Below are 21,521 nucleotides of genomic sequence, written 5' to 3' on the forward strand. Positions count from 1 at the left end.
ACTTCTGGGTTTTGTTGTTGTTGGCCAGCTTCGAGCCGTCGTTGTTGATTACTATCGGCAGTCACAGAGGGAGGTTGAGAGATATGTATGGTGCTGTTACTATTATTGGGCTGGCTGTTGGGCCTCGTTATCCTGACGCGCTCTACAAAGACACGTTCAGGTACAGATTCGCCTTCAGAGTCCTCCGAGTCAAAGATTGATGGACCACCTCTACTGAGTCTCCTTCTACTAGCCCTCCTCCAATCGTCATCTTGAGAGGCAATAGATGCGCTTATCCTCCTTCGGGTTGTGTCACGATTTTGATCCGAGTCTGAGTCAGGAGCTGCAGGGGAAAAGGGCCGGGTAGTCGCCCTAGCTCTATCTACCATCAGTCTCATATTCCGTTCCCATTCACTTTCACATTCTTCTGACTCCATGGCTTCAGTATTATTTTCACGGGTTCTGCGATTAATCTCTCTTTGTTGCCTAAGAGCCCACCAGTTAGTGTGGCGAGCCTGCTTGGGCGCATCTTCTTGCTCGATGTATACTGGATTTCCCATAGGTACTGTGTCTAGAAAAGAATGATTGTGATGAGTTGTTAAGTAAATCTGGTTTTATTGGGCGAGGGAAGGAAGAATTTACCTCGGTGTAAATAGAGTTTAGCTAGGATAAATGGTTTTCAGTAGATTGCTCCTGTCCCGCTCTCCTTCTCGCTTGAAGAAAAGGTCAGTCCAGTCGTCAAGTGTGTGTCTAAAATATTTGAAGGCGGACGCGAAATCGCAGTAGCCGATGAACCAGCCGACGTGGATGCTGAACAGAGGTGCATTTCTGTTTTTCATAATCGTAGACATGCTCCTCAAATGAATATATTCGATCTTCCGATTTAGGCTCGAAAAAGCAACATTTACACAATATTTTAAACAACAGCGGACGCGCTGTTTCTTTAAGCATCACAGTCAAGCTCGAAGAAAATCAAATTAGAGAGCAATCAGGAGTCTTGACCGTATGGCTTATCCATATTGTGTTGTGGCTGTCAAATCTTGAAGCTGTCGTTTACAAGTCAAGTCACAACTAAAGCTGAAAGCGATCTCAGGCAGAGAAGTCACCTCATTGATTTTAATTTATTTATTTGCTGTAATGGCGACAATCAATCGTCTACCCAAAGATACAGAGAGGTATACCATCTGCAGCACTGCGATTTAATCACACTTTGATTCTTGACTTGCATCTTTTCCTAGGAGGATTGCCTCTGGCCAAGCTCAAAGCAGCATTCAAGCAGTCATCAAAGAGCTCATTGAGTAAGTCCGTCCTTGCTACTTTTCCCAAAGATCAACCAGAAACTTGCTGTCAACATTCGACATGTCAGACGTCAACATTTGAAACCAACGTGCATACCATCCGTACGCTCACATTAGGAATGCCCTGGATGCTGGTGCTCGTTCAATCAATATCAAGCTAGAAAGGAACGGTTTGGACTCGATAGTCGTAAAAGATGACGGAACAGGAATCCCTGTTGCATTCTTCCTTGATTCCATGATAGGACAACGTCATTGTACCTCAAAGATCACCACCTTTGAAGACTTGAACACGCTTGAAACTTTTGGCTTTCGTGGTGAAGCTCTGAACTCGATCTGTAATGTGTCAGAGAGTGTTATGATCGCTACTAAGGTCGAACAAGAGGGTGAAGGAGCTGGCAGAGTATATGAATTCGACAAGAAGGGACACATCACCAGGTAAACGATAATATGTTAATACTTTGGTCAACCTTGACCACGTGTTAGTCAACGCTCACACTCATCACCTCCCGTCTCCTAGCACTCAACGAATGGCCATGGATCGTGGTACTTCAGTGACTGTACGACGTGTCTTCAACAGGATCCCAGTCCGACGTAAAAATGCAGCCTCAAATCAGCAAAAGACTGCTACTCAAGTATCAGAAATGGTCAAGCTCTATGCCATACTCGTACCACAGTTGCGCATCGTACTCAAGTTTGTCGATTCAGCTGCGAGTATCAAGAAGGACTCTGAGATGAACAAACCAGCAGCCGGAACGCACTTGGAAGCCATCGCCCAAACATTTGGTCGAGCAATCTCTTCTCAGCTTATAGAACTTGAAGAATCCCTTGAGATACATCCTGATGATGCTGGTGAAAGTCAAGAACACGTCGAATCCAATGCTCAACAAGCTATTGAGATTCGAGCAGTGCTTCCAAAAGTTGGTGCTGGTAAGTAATACTTCCGCTTTGAGCAAACCAATCCCTTTCAACGATACGTTATTCCCTTCATCTTCACACGTTGGGAACACCCTATAGATCCCACCATTGCAGCAAGGTCAAATGCTGATCGTGTCTTCATGAATGTCAATGGTCGTCCTGTCAATCCGTCTAATAAGACCTTGAAAGATATGATTGTTCGAGCACGTGACACCTACTTTTCTTCAATGGAACCCATCAATGGACGTCGCCATCCTTTTCTCTTTGTTCATATTCAAGTACCAACAAACTCTATTGATGGTAAATCCAACAATGTCACATGAAGTTTCCTTTCCCTGTCCATCCACTCATAAACGTCATTTTCCTTCTTCAAATATAGTAAATTTGGAACCAGACAAGTCTCTAGTCATGCTACACAACCCTAATGTTATACTCAGTTGGTAATTCTTATTCGCGGTTTGATCAACATGCCCAAAATCAGTCCTCATGTCACTCTTTTAAAGTTTCCAAAGACTCTTGAAAAGAGCATATCCTCCAGAGTCTGAGAATCAACAGGTTCCTCAGACTCTCAGGACGCCTGTATCGAATTTGAAGAAATCACGGCCCTCACAAAATCGACAGAAAACGAGCCAGAATAGTCCAACAAAACCTAGAGTCTTGTTGGGTCTTATAAATGGGCAACTCACTTTAATGACATCCATGACTGACGAGTCTCCTGGGTTATTACGCATGGGTCGTGACGTACCAGAAACTCGCGTCGTAGGAGATGACGACGACGATGATGACGACGATGACGACGAAATCGATGAAGAATCAGGACAGCTTATGCAGTCCAAACGTAAAAGACGTCGTATAATGCTGGAAGGTGATGACATGGATTTGTATATTGATGAAACTCTCAAAGATCAGGCTACTACAGTCGATAGTGTTGTGTATAGCTCAAATGTGACTCTCGACTCGTGGTTGGAGAAGAAACGTCAGCCTCATACTACTCCTCAACCAGAGTCTGAGTGTGACGAATCAGCAGTAGTACATCAACAACCCGTATTATATCCTTTATTCCCTACATCCACTCCCAAACGAAAACCAGCCAACAAAGCACCACAAGTCACTCCTCCCGCAAATCTGGCTGAACCAAAACAAGTGGTTACTCAAAAGAGACCACCGATCATGGAAAGCAGTCAACGTCAACTGAAATTGAGTGAATTGCTCGCACCACGACTACCATTCAAGTCAAAGGGCAGAGAACCTGTCCGAGACTTTGCACAACCTACTAGTATAAGTGGTAGTACTGGTAGTAGTGGGTTAACACCAGTGTCCTCGTCTGGTTCACAATCACCTTTGCCCGTATATTCTACAAGAGACGAGGACATGGTTGTGTCTATTAAGTTGAGTAATTTGGCTGAACGTTATGCACTCATGGTACAAGATCGATTGCCTGCTCCTGAAAGTTCTGTTGATGATGAAGATGATGAAAAGGCGGCACTTGATTCGAGGATTCTGATCATTGGTCCTATCTCTGGAAGTTCTGGTTCTGGTGTCTTTGATGCTGAGAACTCACCAGTATGGACTATCACTGTCGATGGCAAAGTGGTCGTTGTGAACTTGCGAAGGTAAATTGCAAATTTGATTTGGTGTCTCAATCCAGTGCAACATAGGCGTCATACCTTTTTGCCTCGTTTGGTAGGATGATTGAAGTCTTGCTGTTTCGAGAGTTGCTTTCAAGTGGTGAATTACCACTGAAAACTCTTCCATATGCAACTCTGTTGCGACCGCAGTAAGTATTTTCAGCACCAAAGGTAACGCCATTTGGCTTGATTCAAACAACCTGTCCTTATTCAGGTCTGTCGGAGGTAACAAAGGATTGAATTTTCTTCAAAGAGTCACCAGTGAAGAAGTCTTGGTTCCAGCTCTACCAGGAATTGACAAGCGACGTGTTTCTGATCCACGTTTACTTGCAAATGGATTCGAGCTCTACATTTCTTTTGGTGAGTTGAAGCGAACGAGAAAAAAACAATTCTATTATAGAGTTGTGTTCAAGGAACGAAGTCTAACTCATTCAACCATCTTTTCTTAGATACCAAGAATCCAAAGAATGAAGCTACAGTAGAAGTCACTTCACAAACCGACGCAATCACTTCCTATGGACTTGGAGATCTCAAGGAGCTGATGGCATCGCTTTATTCTCGACCTATTCCAGCTACTCTAGAACTTGCTTCTACACGTCCGCCACGAGTCATTGAGTACTTTGTTGCTCAAGCTACAAGTATTGCTCGTGACAAAGTCAAGGATATATCGGATGTGGAGTGGTGTGATGCTACTGATGATGAGAAGGAAGAGATCAGGTCTCTAGTTCTCGGATATGTGACTGATTTCTTTGCCTCTTGTGAAGACGGTGTCTCGGATGTTCCTGCAGGCTCAGAATGGTTGTGTCCGGTAAGTGCTGATTTAGCTGTTTTTGAGATCATTGTTCTCGTGTAGATCTAAATACAAAATTCTATTCTTTAGCACCAGAAATGCGTGGGTATCATGATTGACTAAGCAGCAGGACAACACTTTGCACAAAGGCCTTGTTGTATTTATCTTGCACAGAACGTTAGAACTTTGCCTCTGAAATATGCGAATACTAGAATGCATAGTAGTTGTAAAAATGTAGAAAGTACCCCTGAAAGTAAATATTGCTAATAAAGTTCTAGTAACTGGTACCCTCGTGTTTTTGTTCAACAATATAGCAAGCTCCAGGTCCAATGGCTGTAGTTGGTGCTGAGGTGTTGAATAAGCTCCTGGCGGATATACGGAGCAAGTACGTGTCAAGCTCAAGTTCTCCTTTCAACCCAGCTTTTGAAACTAGTTCTGCGCTGACAGCCCCTCAAATTGATGTTTTTGCTCATTTGTGTATCTTATTTTTCCAGGAATGAAGATGTACGAGCCAGAGGAGCTACAGATCTACGTGATTACGTGAGTTTCCATTTAAAGTCATGTATCGACCGTCTCTTTTTACTCTGCATCAACTGTTGCAACACATTAAAACATCTTTTGGGACTTTGGCAACATTAGGTGGTCAGCGTGTCGCGAGAAGTGTCTGGAGAGACTTTCTCGAAATTCATGAATGATGTCAATCGAAGAATATTCGAATTGATACAGAGTAATGACGTGTATGACAAGATTGGTGGAATACTCGCTATCGGTGAACATGATGTTCTTATCGACCACACTAGTTTGTGAGTTAACCCTTAGATCTTTATATTAGACAAGCTGATTGATTTCGATGGTGAAGACAATACTACAAAGATAACACGGTTTGCGAACTATTTGAGGCTGGTATTACCAGGAACTGATCCTCAGATAGCGGTGTTGGCTGCCAAAGCTTTGGGTATTCTCCTTGGTTCACAGTCGGTGGTTTTGTGCTAGTATTAATTGTTTTTCGTCTCCCTGGAAAGGTCGTCTGGCACAACCTGGTGGAAATCTGACTGCAGAGTTTGTCGAGTTTGAAGTCAAGAGAGCTTTAGAGTGGTTACAGGGTGAGACACGTTCCTTTGTATCGCTCATCATGATCAAGAACTGACCGCATCTATGTACACAGGTGATCGCAGTGAAGCCAGAAGATATGCTGCAGTCCTAGTATTGCGAGAACTCGCAGCCAACGCACCCATCTTCATCTATTCATACGTTCCCCAAATACTGGACTTGATATGGGTTGCATTACGAGACTCCAAAGTAGTCATTCGAGAAGGTGCTGCTGAAACATTAAGTGCTACACTCGATCTAGTTAATCAACGAGAATCACATTCACGCCGACAATGGTATCGCAAAATCTTTGATGAAGCTCAGAAAGGTTTCAAGATGAATACCGCTGATGCGATTCATGGGTCTTTGTTGACCCTACGTGTGTTGTTGTTTCCAGCTGCAACTGTAAGTTGACGTTATATCAGTCCTCGATTGCATACTCACTTTGTTTGTGTCTATTAGCAATTCATGGATGGACGATACAGAGAAATCTGTGATTTGATACTGAAATATAAAGACCACCGCGACGTCCTCATTCGTAAAACCGTCATCCTGAGTATCCCAGCATTGGCAACATTTGAAACCGAGACCTTTGTTACAAACTATTTGAATCCATCCATGAATCATCTACTTGGTCAATTAAAGAAAGAAAAGGATCGATCTGGAGCATTTATAGCTGTAGGCAAAGTAGCTATTGCAGTTGGAAGTCATGTTGGACCATATTTGGATTCGATTTTGCAGACCATCAAGGAAGGATTGTCTATTAAAGGGTATGCAGAAAAAAAGATGTCAACGAAAGCTGCAAATTGTTCGTTGAACTCTGTCTCACTTTTGCTATTTTTGTAATAGCAAAAACCGTGGTCCTACAGATGCACCAATATTCCAATGTATCAGTATGCTGGCCACAGCAGTTGGTCCTGCATTGACACGATACATTCATGAGTTACTGGATTTGATGTTTGCTGCTGGTCTGACAGAGCCGTTGAGACAAGCTTTAGCTGATTTGGCAAATCATATTCAACCACTGTTACCGAATATTCAAGGTCTGTGACAATGAAGACCTTCAGCCTTCCGGATGTTTTTCACTCATGATTTTTGTTCTGTAGAACGTCTGCTTAATATGTTGTCACTGATATTATGTGGTCAACCTTATCGACATCCTGGTGCACCACCTCGTATGAATGGGATCATTCATACTAGAGATCTCTTGGTAGGGCAAAATGTTCTTTCGCATCAGGCATTGATTATTCATCACATCTTTGTACATTTCCAAATCGTCAGATATTGGAAGGCAGGGACCAAGAAACTATTATTTTGGCGTTGACCACGTTGGGTAGCTTTGATTTCACAGGTATTTGAGCTCCTCAGAAGGCCAAAAAACCACTGTTTTCAGTGTCAATTCACTAACGTGATGTGTCTTGCTCAGGTCACATTTTAAATGAAATGGTTCGTGATTGTGCCGCTCCATATCTGGAAGATGATGATGCAGAAGTTCGGAAAGCTGCTGCTGTTACATGTTGTCAACTCTTGGCTCGTGATGGATTGTATGGATCGAGCACGTATGCTATGCAGATTGTGGGCGAAGTTTTGGAGAAGCTGCTCACTGTGGGAATATCTGATCAAGGTTAGCGTCATTGCAATGCCGGAAAACAGTCTTTTTTCTCACTTGCACCCAATGCATATACAGATTCCACAATCCGACAAAAAGTTTTATCTTCACTGGACGAACGATTTGATAGTCATTTGGCTCAAGCGGAAAATGTCAGATCCTTATTTATAGCTTTAAATGACGAGATCTTCCCCATTCGAGAAACTGCGATCACCATCATTGGTCGCTTAGCAATGCACAACCCTGCATATGTTATGCCATCACTACGTAAAACCCTGATTCAGTTATTGACTGAACTAGAGTATTCAGGCGTTAGTCGGCACAAGGAGGAGAGTGCTCGATTACTGAGTCATTTGATTTCATCAGCTCAAAGACTCATCAAGCCATACGTGGAACCTGTGCTCAAAGTGCTGATATCCAAAGTAAAAGATCCAAGTCCCGGTGTTGGATCCAAAGTTTTAGAAGCTATTGGAGAATTAGCCCAAGTTGGCTGTGAAGACTTGTTGCCATACTTGGATGATCTGATGCCAATGATAATAGAGACATTGCAAGATCAGAGTAGCTCTACGAAACGAGAAGCAGCTTTAAGGACACTGGGTCAATTGTCTAGTAATACAGGATGGGTTATAGAACCGTATCTTAAGTATCCTAATTTGCTCAATTTGCTCATCAACATATTGAAGACGGAGCAATCGCCTGCTATTCGTCGGGAGACAGTGAAAGTAATGGGCATCTTGGGTGCGCTGGACCCAAAGCACAAGGTATAATTTGCAGTGGTTACCGGCTTCTTTTATTTTCAGCCAAGTTACTCGTCTCCCATTTAGATGGTGTCCCGAACATCCGACGACACCATGACTGGTGGCATAAATTCAGAGGCAGTCGCTGTGCCAACTGGTATAGCAGAAGACTATTATCCAACAGTCGCCATTAATTCGCTGATGCGAATACTTCGAGATCCATCCCTGAGTCCACATCATACCGCTGTCATTCAAGCCGTCATGTATATTTTCAAGACATTAGGTTTGAAATGTGTGCCCTTTTTACCACAGGTAAAGTGCTTGAAGATTTGATACTGAAGTGTCAATTTTATTCAAACCAGCCTCCTTTTTGGGAATAGATTTTACCTCCCTTTTTGAGCGTTATGGGACATGTGCAAAACATGTTAGAATTCCACTTCCAGCAATTGAGTTTGCTGGTATCCATTGTCAAACAACACATTCGAAACTATCTACCAGAAATCTTTGCCCTCATCCACGAATACTGGAATCCCAATGCCTCGATTCAAATCACCATATTGTCACTAGTAGAAGCCGTAGCAGTTGCCCTCGATGGAGAGTTTAAAGTGCATCTTCCAACACTGCTACCACAAATGTTGCAGATATTCGAAACCGATAATTCTGAAAGAAGGCTTCCAACCCAAAAAGTCTTACATGCCATGATTATATTTGGATCCAACTTGGAAGAATACCTCCATTTAGTGATACCCGTTATAGTCAAGTTGTTTGAACGGCAAGATGTGCCGGTGCATCTTCGTCGAAGTGCAATGCAAACCATTGCTCAGCTATGTAAAAAAATCAATTTTGCTGATCAAGCATCACGAATTACTCATCCACTAGTACGGGTATTGGCTACTGGTCCACCAGAGCTAAAAGTGGCGGCTATGGATACTTTGTCTGTATTGCTGTATCAGCTGTCATCGGATTTTGCGATTTTTGTACCCATGATTAACAAGGTATGAATCGAGTCGGATGAGCGAAAGTACATTTCGCTACCCATATCGGCAATCATTCTTTGCTCATGCCTTTCTCGGCTTCTTAAGGCAATGTCGAAACATCACATTCAACATGCTCGTTATGAAATGCTCGTCACTAAACTGTTGAAGAATGAGCATGTCCAGATTGAAATGAACGCAGAAGTAGATGATCGGTGAGCATAACCTGACGGTGATACTACTAAAGCACACATTGTCTAACATATTTTTTGTCCAGTGGATTTTCGGATATGCCGGCTGAAGAAACTCAGGCCGAAACATCATCGAAGAAACTGCCAGTTAATCAGCAGAATCTCAAAAAGGCATGGGAAGCCTCGCAACGATCCACAAAGGACGATTGGGCAGAATGGATCCGTCGATTTAGTGTTGAATTACTCAAGGAGTCTCCGTCACATGCCCTTCGAGCTTGTGCCAGTTTAGCTGCCAGCTATCCGCCATTGGCTCGAGAATTATTCAATGCTGGATTTGTATCTTGCTGGAGCGAGCTCTATGATCAATTCCAAGACGAGCTCGTTAGGTCGTTAGAAACTGCCCTGACGTCTCCCAATATACCTCCAGAAATACTGCAAACCCTTTTAAATCTTGCCGAATTCATGGAACATGATGATAAGGCTCTGCCAATAGATATCCGTACTCTGGGCAAGTATGCTGCTAAATGCCATGCCTTTGCCAAGGCTTTGCATTACAAGGAACTCGAGTTTATATCCGAACCGACACCTGGTACTATCGAAAATCTAATTAGTATAAATAATCAACTGCAGCAGCCGGATTCTGCTGTTGGTATATTAACGTATGCTCAGCAAAACCACGAAGTAGAACTTAAGGAATCATGGTATGAAAAGCTGCAACGATGGGAAGATGCTTTAGCAGCATATGAACGTAAACAACAAGAAGATCCATTATCTGTTGAAGCGACTCTAGGTCGAATGAGATGCCTGTATTCGTTGGGTGAATGGGAAGCATTATCACAGCTTGCTCATGAGCGATGGCCAACGGCTAGAGATGATGTAAAATCTGCCATCTCCTCATTGGCTAGTGGTGCAGCTTGGGCATTAGGTGAATGGGATGTCATGGAAGAGTATATTGATGCTATGAAACAAGATTCGCCTGATAGTGCCTTCTTCAGAGCTATTTTGGCACTACATCGTAACTTTTATCCTCAGTCTGCTCAGTATATTGACAAGACACGAGACTTGTTGGATACTGAATTGATGGCATTGGTCGGAGAGAGTTACAATCGTGCATACAAGTGAGTTTCCGTATTGATTGCTTAAATTTACTTGTTTATAAGTTCTTTTTTGTTTGTGTTTAGTGTTGTGGTTCGAATTCAAATGCTTGCAGAGCTTGAAGAAATTATACAGTACAAGCAAGTATACGATCAGCCAGAAAGACAGGCTCTCATTAGAAAGACTTGGATGAAGAGGTCGGTGAATCGCATCACTTAATCTGTTTGATTCTTCAAAGCTGATGATTTTTTGTCCAAAGGTTAAAAGGTTGTCAAAGAAACATTGATGTGTGGCAACGCATCCTCAAAGTTCGAGCCTTGGTAATATCTCCAAATGAAGACATGGAGATGTGGATCAAGTTTGCCAATCTATGTAGAAAAACTGGTCGCTTTAGTCTGTCGCATCGCACCCTAGTTGCATTGTTGAATCCAGAAGCAACTGATTTTACTCAACAATTGGATACTGTCAATAATGCTCCACAAGTAGTTTATGCTTGCTTGAAGCATATGTGGGCCACCGTGTCGAAAGACCACGTATTCACGCAACTCAAGCAATTCACAGTCAGTTTGGTACAACGGCAAGGATTGGCATCGCATGATGTCAGTGTAGTAGCTGTTGCCAATGATCCCAATCGTCTCGCTCAAATGAGACTGTTGGCACGATGTTATAACAAGTTGGGTGAATGGCAGCTCTCTTTGCAAGAAGAGATGACTGATGTGAGTGCCAAAAAAAAAACGTTGCAGCTATAATCAGAATAAGTGTGCGACACTACTAACTCTTCTCTTTTGCAATCACAGGACAACATTCCAGAAATCCTAAGATCGTATCGTGCTGCTACGCAATGTGATAAGGATTGGTACAAAGCCTGGCACGCATGGGCATTAGCCAATTTCGAAGTCTTGTCTCATTATGAACGGTCGAATGAGACAATACCACCGGAGCAATTAGTGGCTCATGCTGTACCATCTGTGCAAGGCTTCTTCCGATCCATTGCCTTGTCGAAAGGCAACTCTTTGCAAGATACTTTGCGTCTGCTGACGTTGTGGTTCAAGTATGGATACCAACCTGATGTCAACAAAGCTATTGGCGAAGGGTTCAATAATGTTAGCGTTGATACATGGTTGCAAGTAATACCTCAGGTACCTTCGTTGATAATGAATATTACAGTTTTTTCTCTCTAGCTCACTGTCCCTTGTCTTCTAGCTCATTGCAAGAATTCATACCCCGAGTCCTCATGTAAGACAATTGATTCATCAGCTCTTATCTGATGTTGGTAAAGAGCATCCTCAGGCTTTGGTATACTCTTTGACTGTTGCATCGAAATCTACGAGTTCATTCCGTCGAGATGCTGCCATAGCTATCATGGATCAGATGAGAACTCATAGTGCTATGCTTGTTGAACAAGTGAGTTGTCCTGGTTCATTTTTGAAAGTAAACCATTCCAGGCGTTTACTTCATTTTGCAGGCCTTGCTTGTGAGTCAAGAACTCATTAGAGTTGCCATTTTATGGCATGAAATGTGGCACGAAGGATTGGAAGAAGCTTCTCGCTTATACTTCCAAGATCATAACGTTGATGGAATGTTTGCTACTTTGGCACCACTGCATCAGATGATGGAACGAGTGAGTGATTACGACTCCTTATTGAGGTGTGATACAATAGAGGCTAGAGCTTTGATAACTTCTAGGGACCTGAAACTTTGCGTGAAGTGTCATTTAATCAATCATTTGGTCGAGACTTGCAAGAAGCTCTGGATTGGTGTCGGCGGTATAGGCGAACCTTGCACATAAATGATCTCAATCAAGCCTGGGACTTGTATTACACGGTAAAATACCCTGTCTGCTTAATTAAAGAATGTTGAAATATTCATCTGACCCCTTTCAATTTCTGAACAATAGGTGTTCAGGCGCATCAACAAACAATTACCTCAACTCACGACATTAGAGCTGCAATATGTGTCTCCTGCACTATTGGAAGCCCGAGATTTGGAGCTTGCCATACCAGGTATGCTGACCCATCGCTCAGATTATTTTGTGTCGCTGATGCAAACTTCGTTTTGCTCCAGGAACATATCACAGTGGCGAGCCTGTCATCAAGATTAGGTCATTCGTAGCTACATTGACTGTCATCACTTCAAAACAGAGGCCTAGAAGATTGACCATCAAGGGCAGTGATGGAAAGGACTACCAATACTTGCTGAAAGGTAAATCGGATGCTCGCTATTGTTTTTTGCCCTTTTGCTCACAGCGCACCATTACAGGACATGAGGATTTGAGACAAGATGAACGTGTCATGCAACTCTTTGGCCTAGTCAATACGTTGCTGTCCACAGACCCCGAGACATTCAAGCGTCAACTCAACATTCAGAGATACCCTGTCATACCGCTCTCGCCTCAGTCAGGTCTCATTGGTTGGGTACCTAATTGTGATACTCTACATACTCTCATCAGAGATTATCGTGAAAGTCGCAAGATTCTGCTAAATATTGAGCATCGTTTGATGTTACAGGTGAGATTTGTGTTGTGCGTCAGTAAGTGGCGCCGTTCACCAACCGTTTTTTTGTCGCTTTAGATGGCTCCTGATTACGACAATTTGACCTTGTTGCAAAAAGTCGAAGTCTTTGAATATGCGCTAGAAAATACTACTGGTCAAGATCTGTACAAAGTGTTGTGGCTGAAGAGCAAGAACTCTGAGGTATTATTTTATCTTCAGTACAAAATCAAAGAATGAATTATAAGGTTGTTTGGTTTTTGGTAGGTATGGCTGGATAGACGAACCAACTATACCCGTTCCCTTGCTGTCATGTCTATGGTGGGCTATATCTTGGGTCTTGGTGACAGACATCCTTCCAATCTGATGTTGGACAAGTTCACTGGAAAAGTGTGCCACATTGACTTTGGTGATTGTTTCGAAGTAGCCATGCATCGAGAAAAGTTCCCTGAAAAGATTCCCTTCCGATTGACTCGAATGCTCATAAATGCTATGGAAGTCAGTGGAATTGAAGGAAACTACCGAATCACCTGTGAAAATGTGATGAGGGTCTTACGGGAAAATAAGGACAGTTTGATGGCTGTTCTTGAAGCCTTTGTTTATGATCCACTTATTAATTGGAGGTTGGCTAATAATTCTCGTAATGATGCACCTGAAAATGATCATATTCCAGCAGGTATGGGTTGGTTGAATGGATGACTTTCGGAGCCTGAAAGACTAACTTATATTGTTCATGATGCAGAGGGAGAACAAGCTCGACCTGAGGCATTGAATGCTCGAGCTTTGGCAGTCATTACACGTGTCTCAAACAAACTCACTGGTGAGATTCATGATTGATGTGAGATATTCTTTGGCATCCCATCTTATTCGGTTTTGAAATTTAGGTCGTGATTTCAAGGCCAACAACACGTTGGACGTACCATCGCAGGTTCAACGTCTAATCCTGCAAGCGGTATGGATTGATTCGAGTTGTTGATGACTCACATGGATTCCTAACTTTGTGTCTCTATAATTTAGACTTCGCTGGAGAATCTAAGTCAGTTATATATTGGATGGTGTTCATTCTGGTGATTCTTATGAACGACATTTTCCTGTTAAAAACTAAAAATCTGTAGTATACCAATAAAATTTGACAAATTGAGCCATTGGTTCTAGTGACTATAATGATTTATATGCGTGTACGTTACAAAGAAAAACCAACAGTTATGCCGAGAGAGATCTGTTGTTAAGTAGCTAGAGAGACTCTTGTCCTCGAGTCCATGGCATTCCTATAAGAAAGAGGGACGAGTGCGGTTCGTGAGTCTATTCATTGTTCGTTTACATCGATTTTGATTCGTCTAGGCGTACAGAGACGTATCGGAAATGCTGCATCATTGTGGGATGAGAAGCTTGTTCATCGAGTTACATTTGCAGCCACTTCGGGCATCTCACTCGGGCGTCAATGACGACCAGAACCTCCTCATCTGCTTCAGATGAGCCGACCCACTCACCCCATGTACCGGCATTTTACCCACTACTCGAACCACTTTGTCGCACGTGCAAAGAAATCACAATGGACTCTGTCCAATATGTGCACACCCCATGAATGGATACGGCCAATTTGGAAATAAACGGGGATGGCTGCCTTGAACAACAAGCATGCATTCAGTGAAACGTTGCTTACCTTCTAAACGTTCATTTGAGGAGGGATCTTATGTACATGGCGAGACAATCCGAAAAAGGTGAGTGATTCTGAAATGTGTTTAATGTCAATCGGAAACCGAGTCCAATGAACACCTTGCACGAGTAAAAGCCACACAAATTTTGAAATATCTTGATTGAAAAGACAGAAATGGATCCATTCCACAGCAACTTCCTAGTTAGCAAAATCGTTTTCAGGAGCATGTGATAAAAACTGGAATTGTGAATTTCTTGCAACGTTTACAACACGATGCAAGGTCTGTAGTAAGACACGGAGTACTTACCATATCAGCTAAGATGGATCTCGGGTAGCTGTGGTCCTTCCTCCTTAGTTTTTCCTGCATTGGGTGCCATTGTTGGTAGTGTATAGTAACTTGAGTAGGTGTTCGGCAGTGTGGCCGATGAACAGACACTTAACTCAGCGATATGCTGTTTATTCGCGTTCAATGTCGGTCTGTTTATTGACATGGGTTCTCCAACACGTCGCAAATCAACTAATAGCTAAATGTTTTGTTTCGTGGCTTTCTGGAGGTGGACAATACTAAAGCTGAAAGATCTAGACGTGGGAGGAATGTGCCTGGAGGCTCGATGTTCCTGTCACGAACGGGGTTTGAACCAAGTTTGCGTATAGGCAACAGAATCTGTGTTGCAATAAGTATAACTACCACTCCATCTCTTCATCTTCGTCATTTCCACCAGCACCAAGAGCTTCCTCCAACATTATATTTTCATCATCAGCCTCCCTCAAAAAGCCTCCAGCAATGTTGTTTCTCAATTCAATTGTTTCTCCTTCATCGGCAGCACCACCGAAAACATCCTCCCCTTGGTCTACAGCATCATGACCATCTCCAAACTCAGTCTGAACTCTTTGACGAATGAATAGAGCTCTTACGAGTTTCTTCCAGTTATTGATTGCTTTTTTGGATCGCTTCTCCGCTTTCTTTTCATAGTCAATCTTTTGTTCCTGATCAGCAGCCTACAAAAAGAATCGAAACTTCAACAACCACAACAACAAAAGAAGATTCGTCAACTCCATCCATGTATCTGCATACGAACACTCATTTTACATGTGACGTACCTCAATCAAGACAGCAGCCGATTCTTTGGCAACAATGACACCTTCTACTCGTGGGAAAGATCGACCAGCCTTAAATTCAAATCCAGTGACTGCATTAGCATAATCGATTCCGAGCTTTTTAGCAGTTTTGCTCAGTCCTTTGACTACGATGCCAAAAGAAGTATGACAATGAGCGACAAAATATGGAATACAAACAGTCCACCACACTCTTACATGGCAAATACACAGCACCCGGTGGAAGCATACGCCGATTGAAAAACTCAAAATTGCCAAAACTATTCTTGGGAATCTTGCCCTGCGGAAAAAAAGTCAGCGCAGCTCCTTCACCTATGACACGAACATCTTACATCAACGATGGGAGGATGAGTAATCCAGTCAGTTTGCATCTCAGCGTATAAAGGTGTCTGACTGACATCCACACCAGCAATGGATTCAACATCATCGCCACGTTCTTCAGCTTGAGCTTTAGCTTCCTTGTATTGCTCAATCTCCCGTTTCTTTCTGATGGTGACGGCCCGAGCTTTGATAAGTTTCATAGGCTTCTCGCCTTCTCTGACATCTCGTCCATCACGTTTCCATTGCTCTGGTGATTTACACTACCAAAATGGAGAGGTCAGCAAAAAGCCCCCCGTCAATTGGAACATGCATAATATGACAATGTACCTGCAGCACATTCTTCCTCGGATACACAAGCATATTCCTGAATGTTCCTATTGCATGCTTCTTGCCGATAGGATGAATGACTTCAGCGCTCTTGAGATGTTTCTCCAGAGCATACCTTGCACGACAAACAAGCCCCGTTAGTAATGCAGTAGTATCCATCAGGAGCACTTTTTACAGTACGGACGTACAGCGGATGGTTGTTGAAGGCAGACAAAGTAGTAGGCATGGGTTCTTGCACAGCTGCAGCATTCAACTTTGCAGATTCAACCACACCAGTCTGGTCCCATTCTCGAGCAAAACTTTTAAGTGTCTCTTCTAGATAATCTTGACCAGATTCTTTATATCGTAGTTTACTGGTCTTGCCCAAGTATAGTGACGTATATCTTCGAGTCACACACCGAATTCCAAAGGCTAAAAAAATCGAGAGAAGCCAATATGAGATCTCTAAAGTCCCACTTAAGTGAATACATGCTACATTAGATTTTCTTACCGTCATCAAAAGCAACCACGTATTGAACTTGCGCCTGACGATTTTTGGAAAATCCAACCGCATTTACCCATTCTAATGGCTCATTCATTTTACCAGTCAATGGATTTAGAGTAATCCATTCGTTATCATGAGGATTGAAGACTTCAGCCATATACTGAATTGGAAGGAAATTGGGTCCCAATTCATCCAAGTCTGATTTACTCCTTCCTTTGATAGCTGATTTAGTTGATACTGTACTAGCTGGGAATCCTTTGACATCTATAATCATACAGTCTGAATCAGAAGCAGTGGCAACTTCCTCTTCTCTTCTCTGGATTGTCTTTTTCTTGGCGAGAGGTTCTATTTTGGCGACAGCCTTCTTACGAGGAGGTCCCTCGTCAAGCTCAGACTCATCGTCCGAGACTTCAACGACTTTACTGTTCTTACTATTACTACTGGTCTTGGATTTAGATTTAGATGGAGTTGGTATGGATTTGGATGAGGATGTTGGTGGATCGGTATCTTCAAAATCCGAGTCGTCGTCCAATGCTGCAGAGTCTGTCTGTTTTGGTTGAGGTTCTTGTTTGGCTGATGATGAGGTCTTTTCTCTAATAGTAGCAGCGATCTTTTTTACAATTGTCTGTTTCGACTTCTTTTTCGGCGGGGAAGGTTCTGAATCGTCACCCGATGTCGTACGGGCAGCAGCAATATTAATTTCACTGGCCTTTTTACGTTTGGTGAGTGTTTCTGTCTTGGCCTTTTTATTCAATTTCGTCTTTTTTTTGTCACCACCCGTATCATCATCATCATGCTCCACGTTATAATCTGCAGTAGTATCCTTTGATGAATGCTTTGTCTTTGCAGAAGGTTTACGAGGTAGTGGGGCCTTTTTGGCTACTAAAGGAGCTGGATGCAATGAGGCAACCAACCTCGTACGCAATCCAAGAGCTCGACACACGGTGACGAATAATATACATATGGATTCTCTAGACAATGGTACCTGATTTATACGTTGTGGGCCTGAAGCTTCTAACATGGAATTTATAGTGGCGATCAAGTATGGGACTCCACGAGATTCTTCCGAATCCAGATTAGGATTTACTGTAAATCGAGAAGTGAAGAAGGGAAGTAGCATCCGTAAATGGGTCATGAGCTGTGGCGATGAGTCTGAAGCCTTTCCTTTGCCTTTATTGGATCCTAATTGAATAGTATTTGCCATGAAGGCAGCTGAGAGATTGGAAGGTATCAAGCCTATCATAAGGGCCTAAGTTTGGAAGTGTCAGTGCATCGTAGAATATAGAAAATTGAATTGTTTACTTGAAGTTCCAAATCATTGCACCAAGTATTACGCTCCATGCCTACAGCGACCAAACATAGCAAGTGCACGCAGTGTATAGATTTGAGCAGATCAGCTTCATCCTTTCTGAGTTGTTGCTCTCTTTGTTTACGATACTTGTCTTCCTTCTCCTTCCTGAGTATAAGCAGGCGGTTAAGTCAAGGCCTGTGGAAGCTCACGATGATACGTACTGTTTGGTAGCCTTCCAATCGAGCTGAGTAGACTTTGGGATTTGGATCTCGAATGGCTGCATATTTGATAGTGAAATTCCACCTTGAGGCTCTAATAGAAGTATGCGTGGTCCGATTGGATGTCTGTCACCAAATCACGAGCAAATGTGAGCTTACCAACAGGGACTTCAAAGAATTCTTCTTCATCATCCTGTTCATCATCATCGTCTGAAGCTAGATCATTATTATTGTTGTTATTAGGAGTGTCGTAATCTCCTTCACCTTCATCTTCTTCATCCGACGACGAATCATTTTGGCCGAAAGTGACTCCGCCAAACCGACCAGTTGAAGGAGTTTTACTTTGTCGTTGACGCGGTTGTTGGACTGGTTTCTCGTCCTCTTCGTCAACGATCTTTCTCTTTGACATTGTGGCCTGCTGGTGAGTTGATGAGTATGTGATTTGTTCTTTTGCGAGATCAAGATGCAAAGCTGCTGGTCAAAACACGTAAATCCTCTGGTACTTTGGTACTTGTAGATTTTAGCCTAATGCTTTCCTCGTTCTAGGTCTATTCACATCAAAACTTCGATCTGCACATTTGGACATTTGCAGTGATTCAAGTCGCTCGAAAAAATGGAAAGAAATGTAAGAACAATAAAGATCTATTCGATATTCCGTTACAACTATGGCCATCTGACAGGATCTATTCACAGAATGCACGACCAATGACTACCCGCACTGCACAAAGGCATCAACAACTGGAGGATGATGATAAAATAGCTCGAGAATGGGCTCTAGAGGAAGACACTCGGATAGCTGCGAAATTACAACGAGATTGGGAAATGGGAATCGACACAGATTGGAGGATTGGAAATTCAACAAGGCCAAATACTTCAAAGGCTGGATTTCCATTCCCCAACGACCATAACGAAGATGCTCTTGATGACGATGAAGACGATGCGCCAGAAGATTCGCGGTATCCATATCAACAATCGCGAAACATGACTTTTTCAAACAAGGATTTGGATGACTTGTCACCTTCACAACAACAAGTAATATGTTGCAACAGTTGCTTCTCTCCAGCCTTGCTTTTTGTCTAACCGCAATATGATTTTGCTGTAGTCACCAATGATGTCAAGAGGCCTGGATCAATTCGAGCCATCTTCAACGCCAACTTCCGACGATTATTATGCCATACCAGGAATTTCCAAAAAACCGTCAAATGCTCCAAGGCAAGTTACAATATTCATGTCTTTACACTGGAATCTAAAATTTGAAACCTCAATAGCCCAGCTGCTGTTTCAACGGCCATGCAGCAACTCGTCGCGTACATTGGCGCTTATCATCCAGAAAACATTGAATTAGACCCGATATTGAAATGTTTTATACCCGAGTTCTTACCAGCAATACCTGATCCTGATCCCATGATGAAGGTACGCTCCTTCTGACTTCGATGCAGAAGTAGTACTATTGGGACGTTTGATCTGACTGAAGATTCACTTGTCGTTCAGGTTCCTCTCCCGAACGACGATCCCAAGATTGATGGTGCTGAAAATTTGGATTTTGCTGGTGTTCCTCGTTTAGGGTTGACTGTACTTGATGAGCCAAGTACAAAACAGTCAGATCCTGCTGGTAAGTTTGAACTACATACAGCACAAGACATAAACCTCGGTCTGATTATCGTTCCCCATCTCATAGCTTTGAGTTTGCAGTTACGAGCTCTGCAAAAGTCGTCTCAGAATGACGACACAATGGCAGTCAAGACAATTGATGTGCCCATCGCAACGCCAGTTGGAAGGAAGGCTCTGCAGTCATGGGTGTCTTCCGTGAATCAGATGCATATCAAGCCATCTGAAACAGTCACGTATTCCAAGATGATGCCGGATTTAGAGGACTTGATGCAAAGATGGCCACAAGGAGTTTCCGAGCTATTAATCGACAAGGTCTGCTATGTGCCATTGTGTTGTAACTGATGGTGCTTTCTTATATCACTCGGCGTTATGGCTTACTTGATCTCTCTCATAGGAGTCTCTTGGCATCGATGAAATTGATCTAAATCTCAAGGATGCTAGTCAATTGGTCTTAGCTCTGATGGATATACCAGTCCATCCTGTGAAGACACCAGCAGCTAGTAATAAGAGCAGCGGCAGACAACCACCAGTCAAGACTCGACAACTAATTGAGTCACTACATGTTTTATTTTCGTTGTATTTGGAGTTTGATGAGCATGGGCACTTCGGTGGTAGACTCTGAGATGATTTCTGTTATTCTCTGTACATTTAGAAGTTACTTTCAACATAACTGTAATAGACAGTGACGCGGCATAACACGTCGTAAGGCTTCTTCATTCTTCGAGTGTTGTGTTCGTCAAGCGGTCAACTTAGCTGCTATATACCTTTTATTTTTTCCTTCAGCCTAACATCGTAAAAACTCATCCAACTTAAACGGATGCAAACACATCGAGTTGTTGCCGTCAAGATGAGACGAGACGATGCCTAGTATAGTTTCCATCTCTGAAAATACGGAGGGCTGCTTCGAAAAGCAAGCTTTGGGGTCAAAATCAAGTAAGAAACGCGAATTAAAATTCTGCTACGCAAACTGATTGAATATGTTATTATTCGATGTGTTTCAACGACGATTCCTAACCAAACCTGATTCCATATGTGCATAGAACCGAGTCGGTCCCTTTGCAGTATGGTCCTCACGAACATCACTCACCAGCACCTCCACTGAAAAACCGTACATCCAATTCTGCTTCGGTCAAGTTTCTTAAGGTCACCATCCAGTTTCAATCTGCTCGTCAACGATTCATACCTGAGGTAAGCCTTGTTTGCTTAATACTGAGTCTGTTGTGGACACCATATGACCAGAAATGTTCTTTCGCCCACATATTCATTGACGAAGTGGTATGGGCGCCGTTAAAAGGCATTCGATAGAATGACTTCCTGACGGAAATGCCGACGATGGAGATGAATGCCAACTGGAGGTGGCACAGAGGTTTGAAACGTCTTTCATTCCTCTTGGGTATCATGGATGACCGAAGTGGCGCGGCCTTTGGGCTTCAACCCCCTTAGCACACGACCATGGAACTTGTCTGATCCACTACTCACACCTCCTTCAGACTTTCGATAGTATGTGCAATGCCACCTCTCCACGAATTCACATTGCACAGTTGAAGCTTGCTCATAAGCTCAATGTAAATCTGTATGTTGATTTTCACAGAGTAGATCCATATTTCGAGCTGCATAGTGTCGCAATTTCCGAAAGGCTAGCCACATCAGCCTTTCAGACGCAAATCGAATTTTCAGCGATAGCATTTTGCGAAACGTAGCT

General features: G+C 42.9%; 3 protein-coding genes across 3 annotated transcripts; 2 read left to right on the forward strand and 1 right to left on the reverse strand.

The window, feature by feature from the left end:
* Nucleotides 1–1,116: 1,116 nt before the first annotated feature.
* SmJEL517_g02512 (uncharacterized protein) lies at nt 1,117–13,865 on the forward strand (the record flags this gene model as incomplete). The annotated part of the gene is made up of 40 exons (XM_031168440.1): nt 1,117–1,154; nt 1,218–1,277; nt 1,395–1,712; nt 1,795–2,204; nt 2,292–2,492; nt 2,572–2,632; nt 2,696–3,805; nt 3,880–3,969; nt 4,035–4,180; nt 4,270–4,628; nt 4,925–4,995; nt 5,105–5,150; nt 5,250–5,379; nt 5,443–5,565; nt 5,633–5,713; nt 5,776–6,104; nt 6,162–6,469; nt 6,549–6,742; nt 6,806–6,909; nt 6,981–7,050; nt 7,126–7,323; nt 7,387–8,069; nt 8,133–8,357; nt 8,426–9,040; nt 9,128–9,234; nt 9,297–10,328; nt 10,392–10,502; nt 10,565–11,021; nt 11,103–11,444; nt 11,509–11,709; nt 11,771–11,926; nt 11,992–12,129; nt 12,203–12,308; nt 12,370–12,507; nt 12,565–12,812; nt 12,876–12,998; nt 13,062–13,470; nt 13,537–13,614; nt 13,679–13,746; nt 13,812–13,865. The coding sequence occupies 40 exons, from the start codon at nt 1,117–1,119 to the stop codon at nt 13,863–13,865; spliced, it is 9,738 nt and encodes a 3,245-aa protein (XP_031025587.1).
* A 1,270-nt stretch (nt 13,866–15,135) lies between these two features.
* SmJEL517_g02513 (uncharacterized protein) lies at nt 15,136–18,617 on the reverse strand (the record flags this gene model as incomplete). Its single annotated transcript, XM_031168441.1, has 10 exons — nt 15,136–15,450; nt 15,553–15,695; nt 15,766–15,847; nt 15,900–16,148; nt 16,216–16,330; nt 16,404–16,626; nt 16,706–17,948; nt 18,002–18,155; nt 18,212–18,302; nt 18,368–18,617. 10 exons carry the CDS (start codon nt 18,615–18,617, stop codon nt 15,136–15,138), a joined length of 2,865 nt encoding a protein of 954 aa, XP_031025586.1.
* Nucleotides 18,618–18,821: 204 nt separating this feature from the next.
* Nucleotides 18,822–20,441, forward strand: SmJEL517_g02514 (uncharacterized protein; the record flags this gene model as incomplete). Its single annotated transcript, XM_031168442.1, has 7 exons — nt 18,822–18,833; nt 18,902–19,240; nt 19,311–19,405; nt 19,477–19,621; nt 19,700–19,820; nt 19,887–20,131; nt 20,214–20,441. The coding sequence occupies 7 exons, from the start codon at nt 18,822–18,824 to the stop codon at nt 20,439–20,441; spliced, it is 1,185 nt and encodes a 394-aa protein (XP_031025585.1).
* Between the last annotated feature and the right edge of the window lie 1,080 nt (nt 20,442–21,521).

The sequence above is a fragment of the Synchytrium microbalum genome, assembly GCF_006535985.1.
Source record: "Synchytrium microbalum strain JEL517 chromosome Unknown SmJEL517_scf0010, whole genome shotgun sequence".
NCBI lineage: Eukaryota > Fungi > Chytridiomycota > Chytridiomycetes > Synchytriales > Synchytriaceae > Synchytrium > Synchytrium microbalum.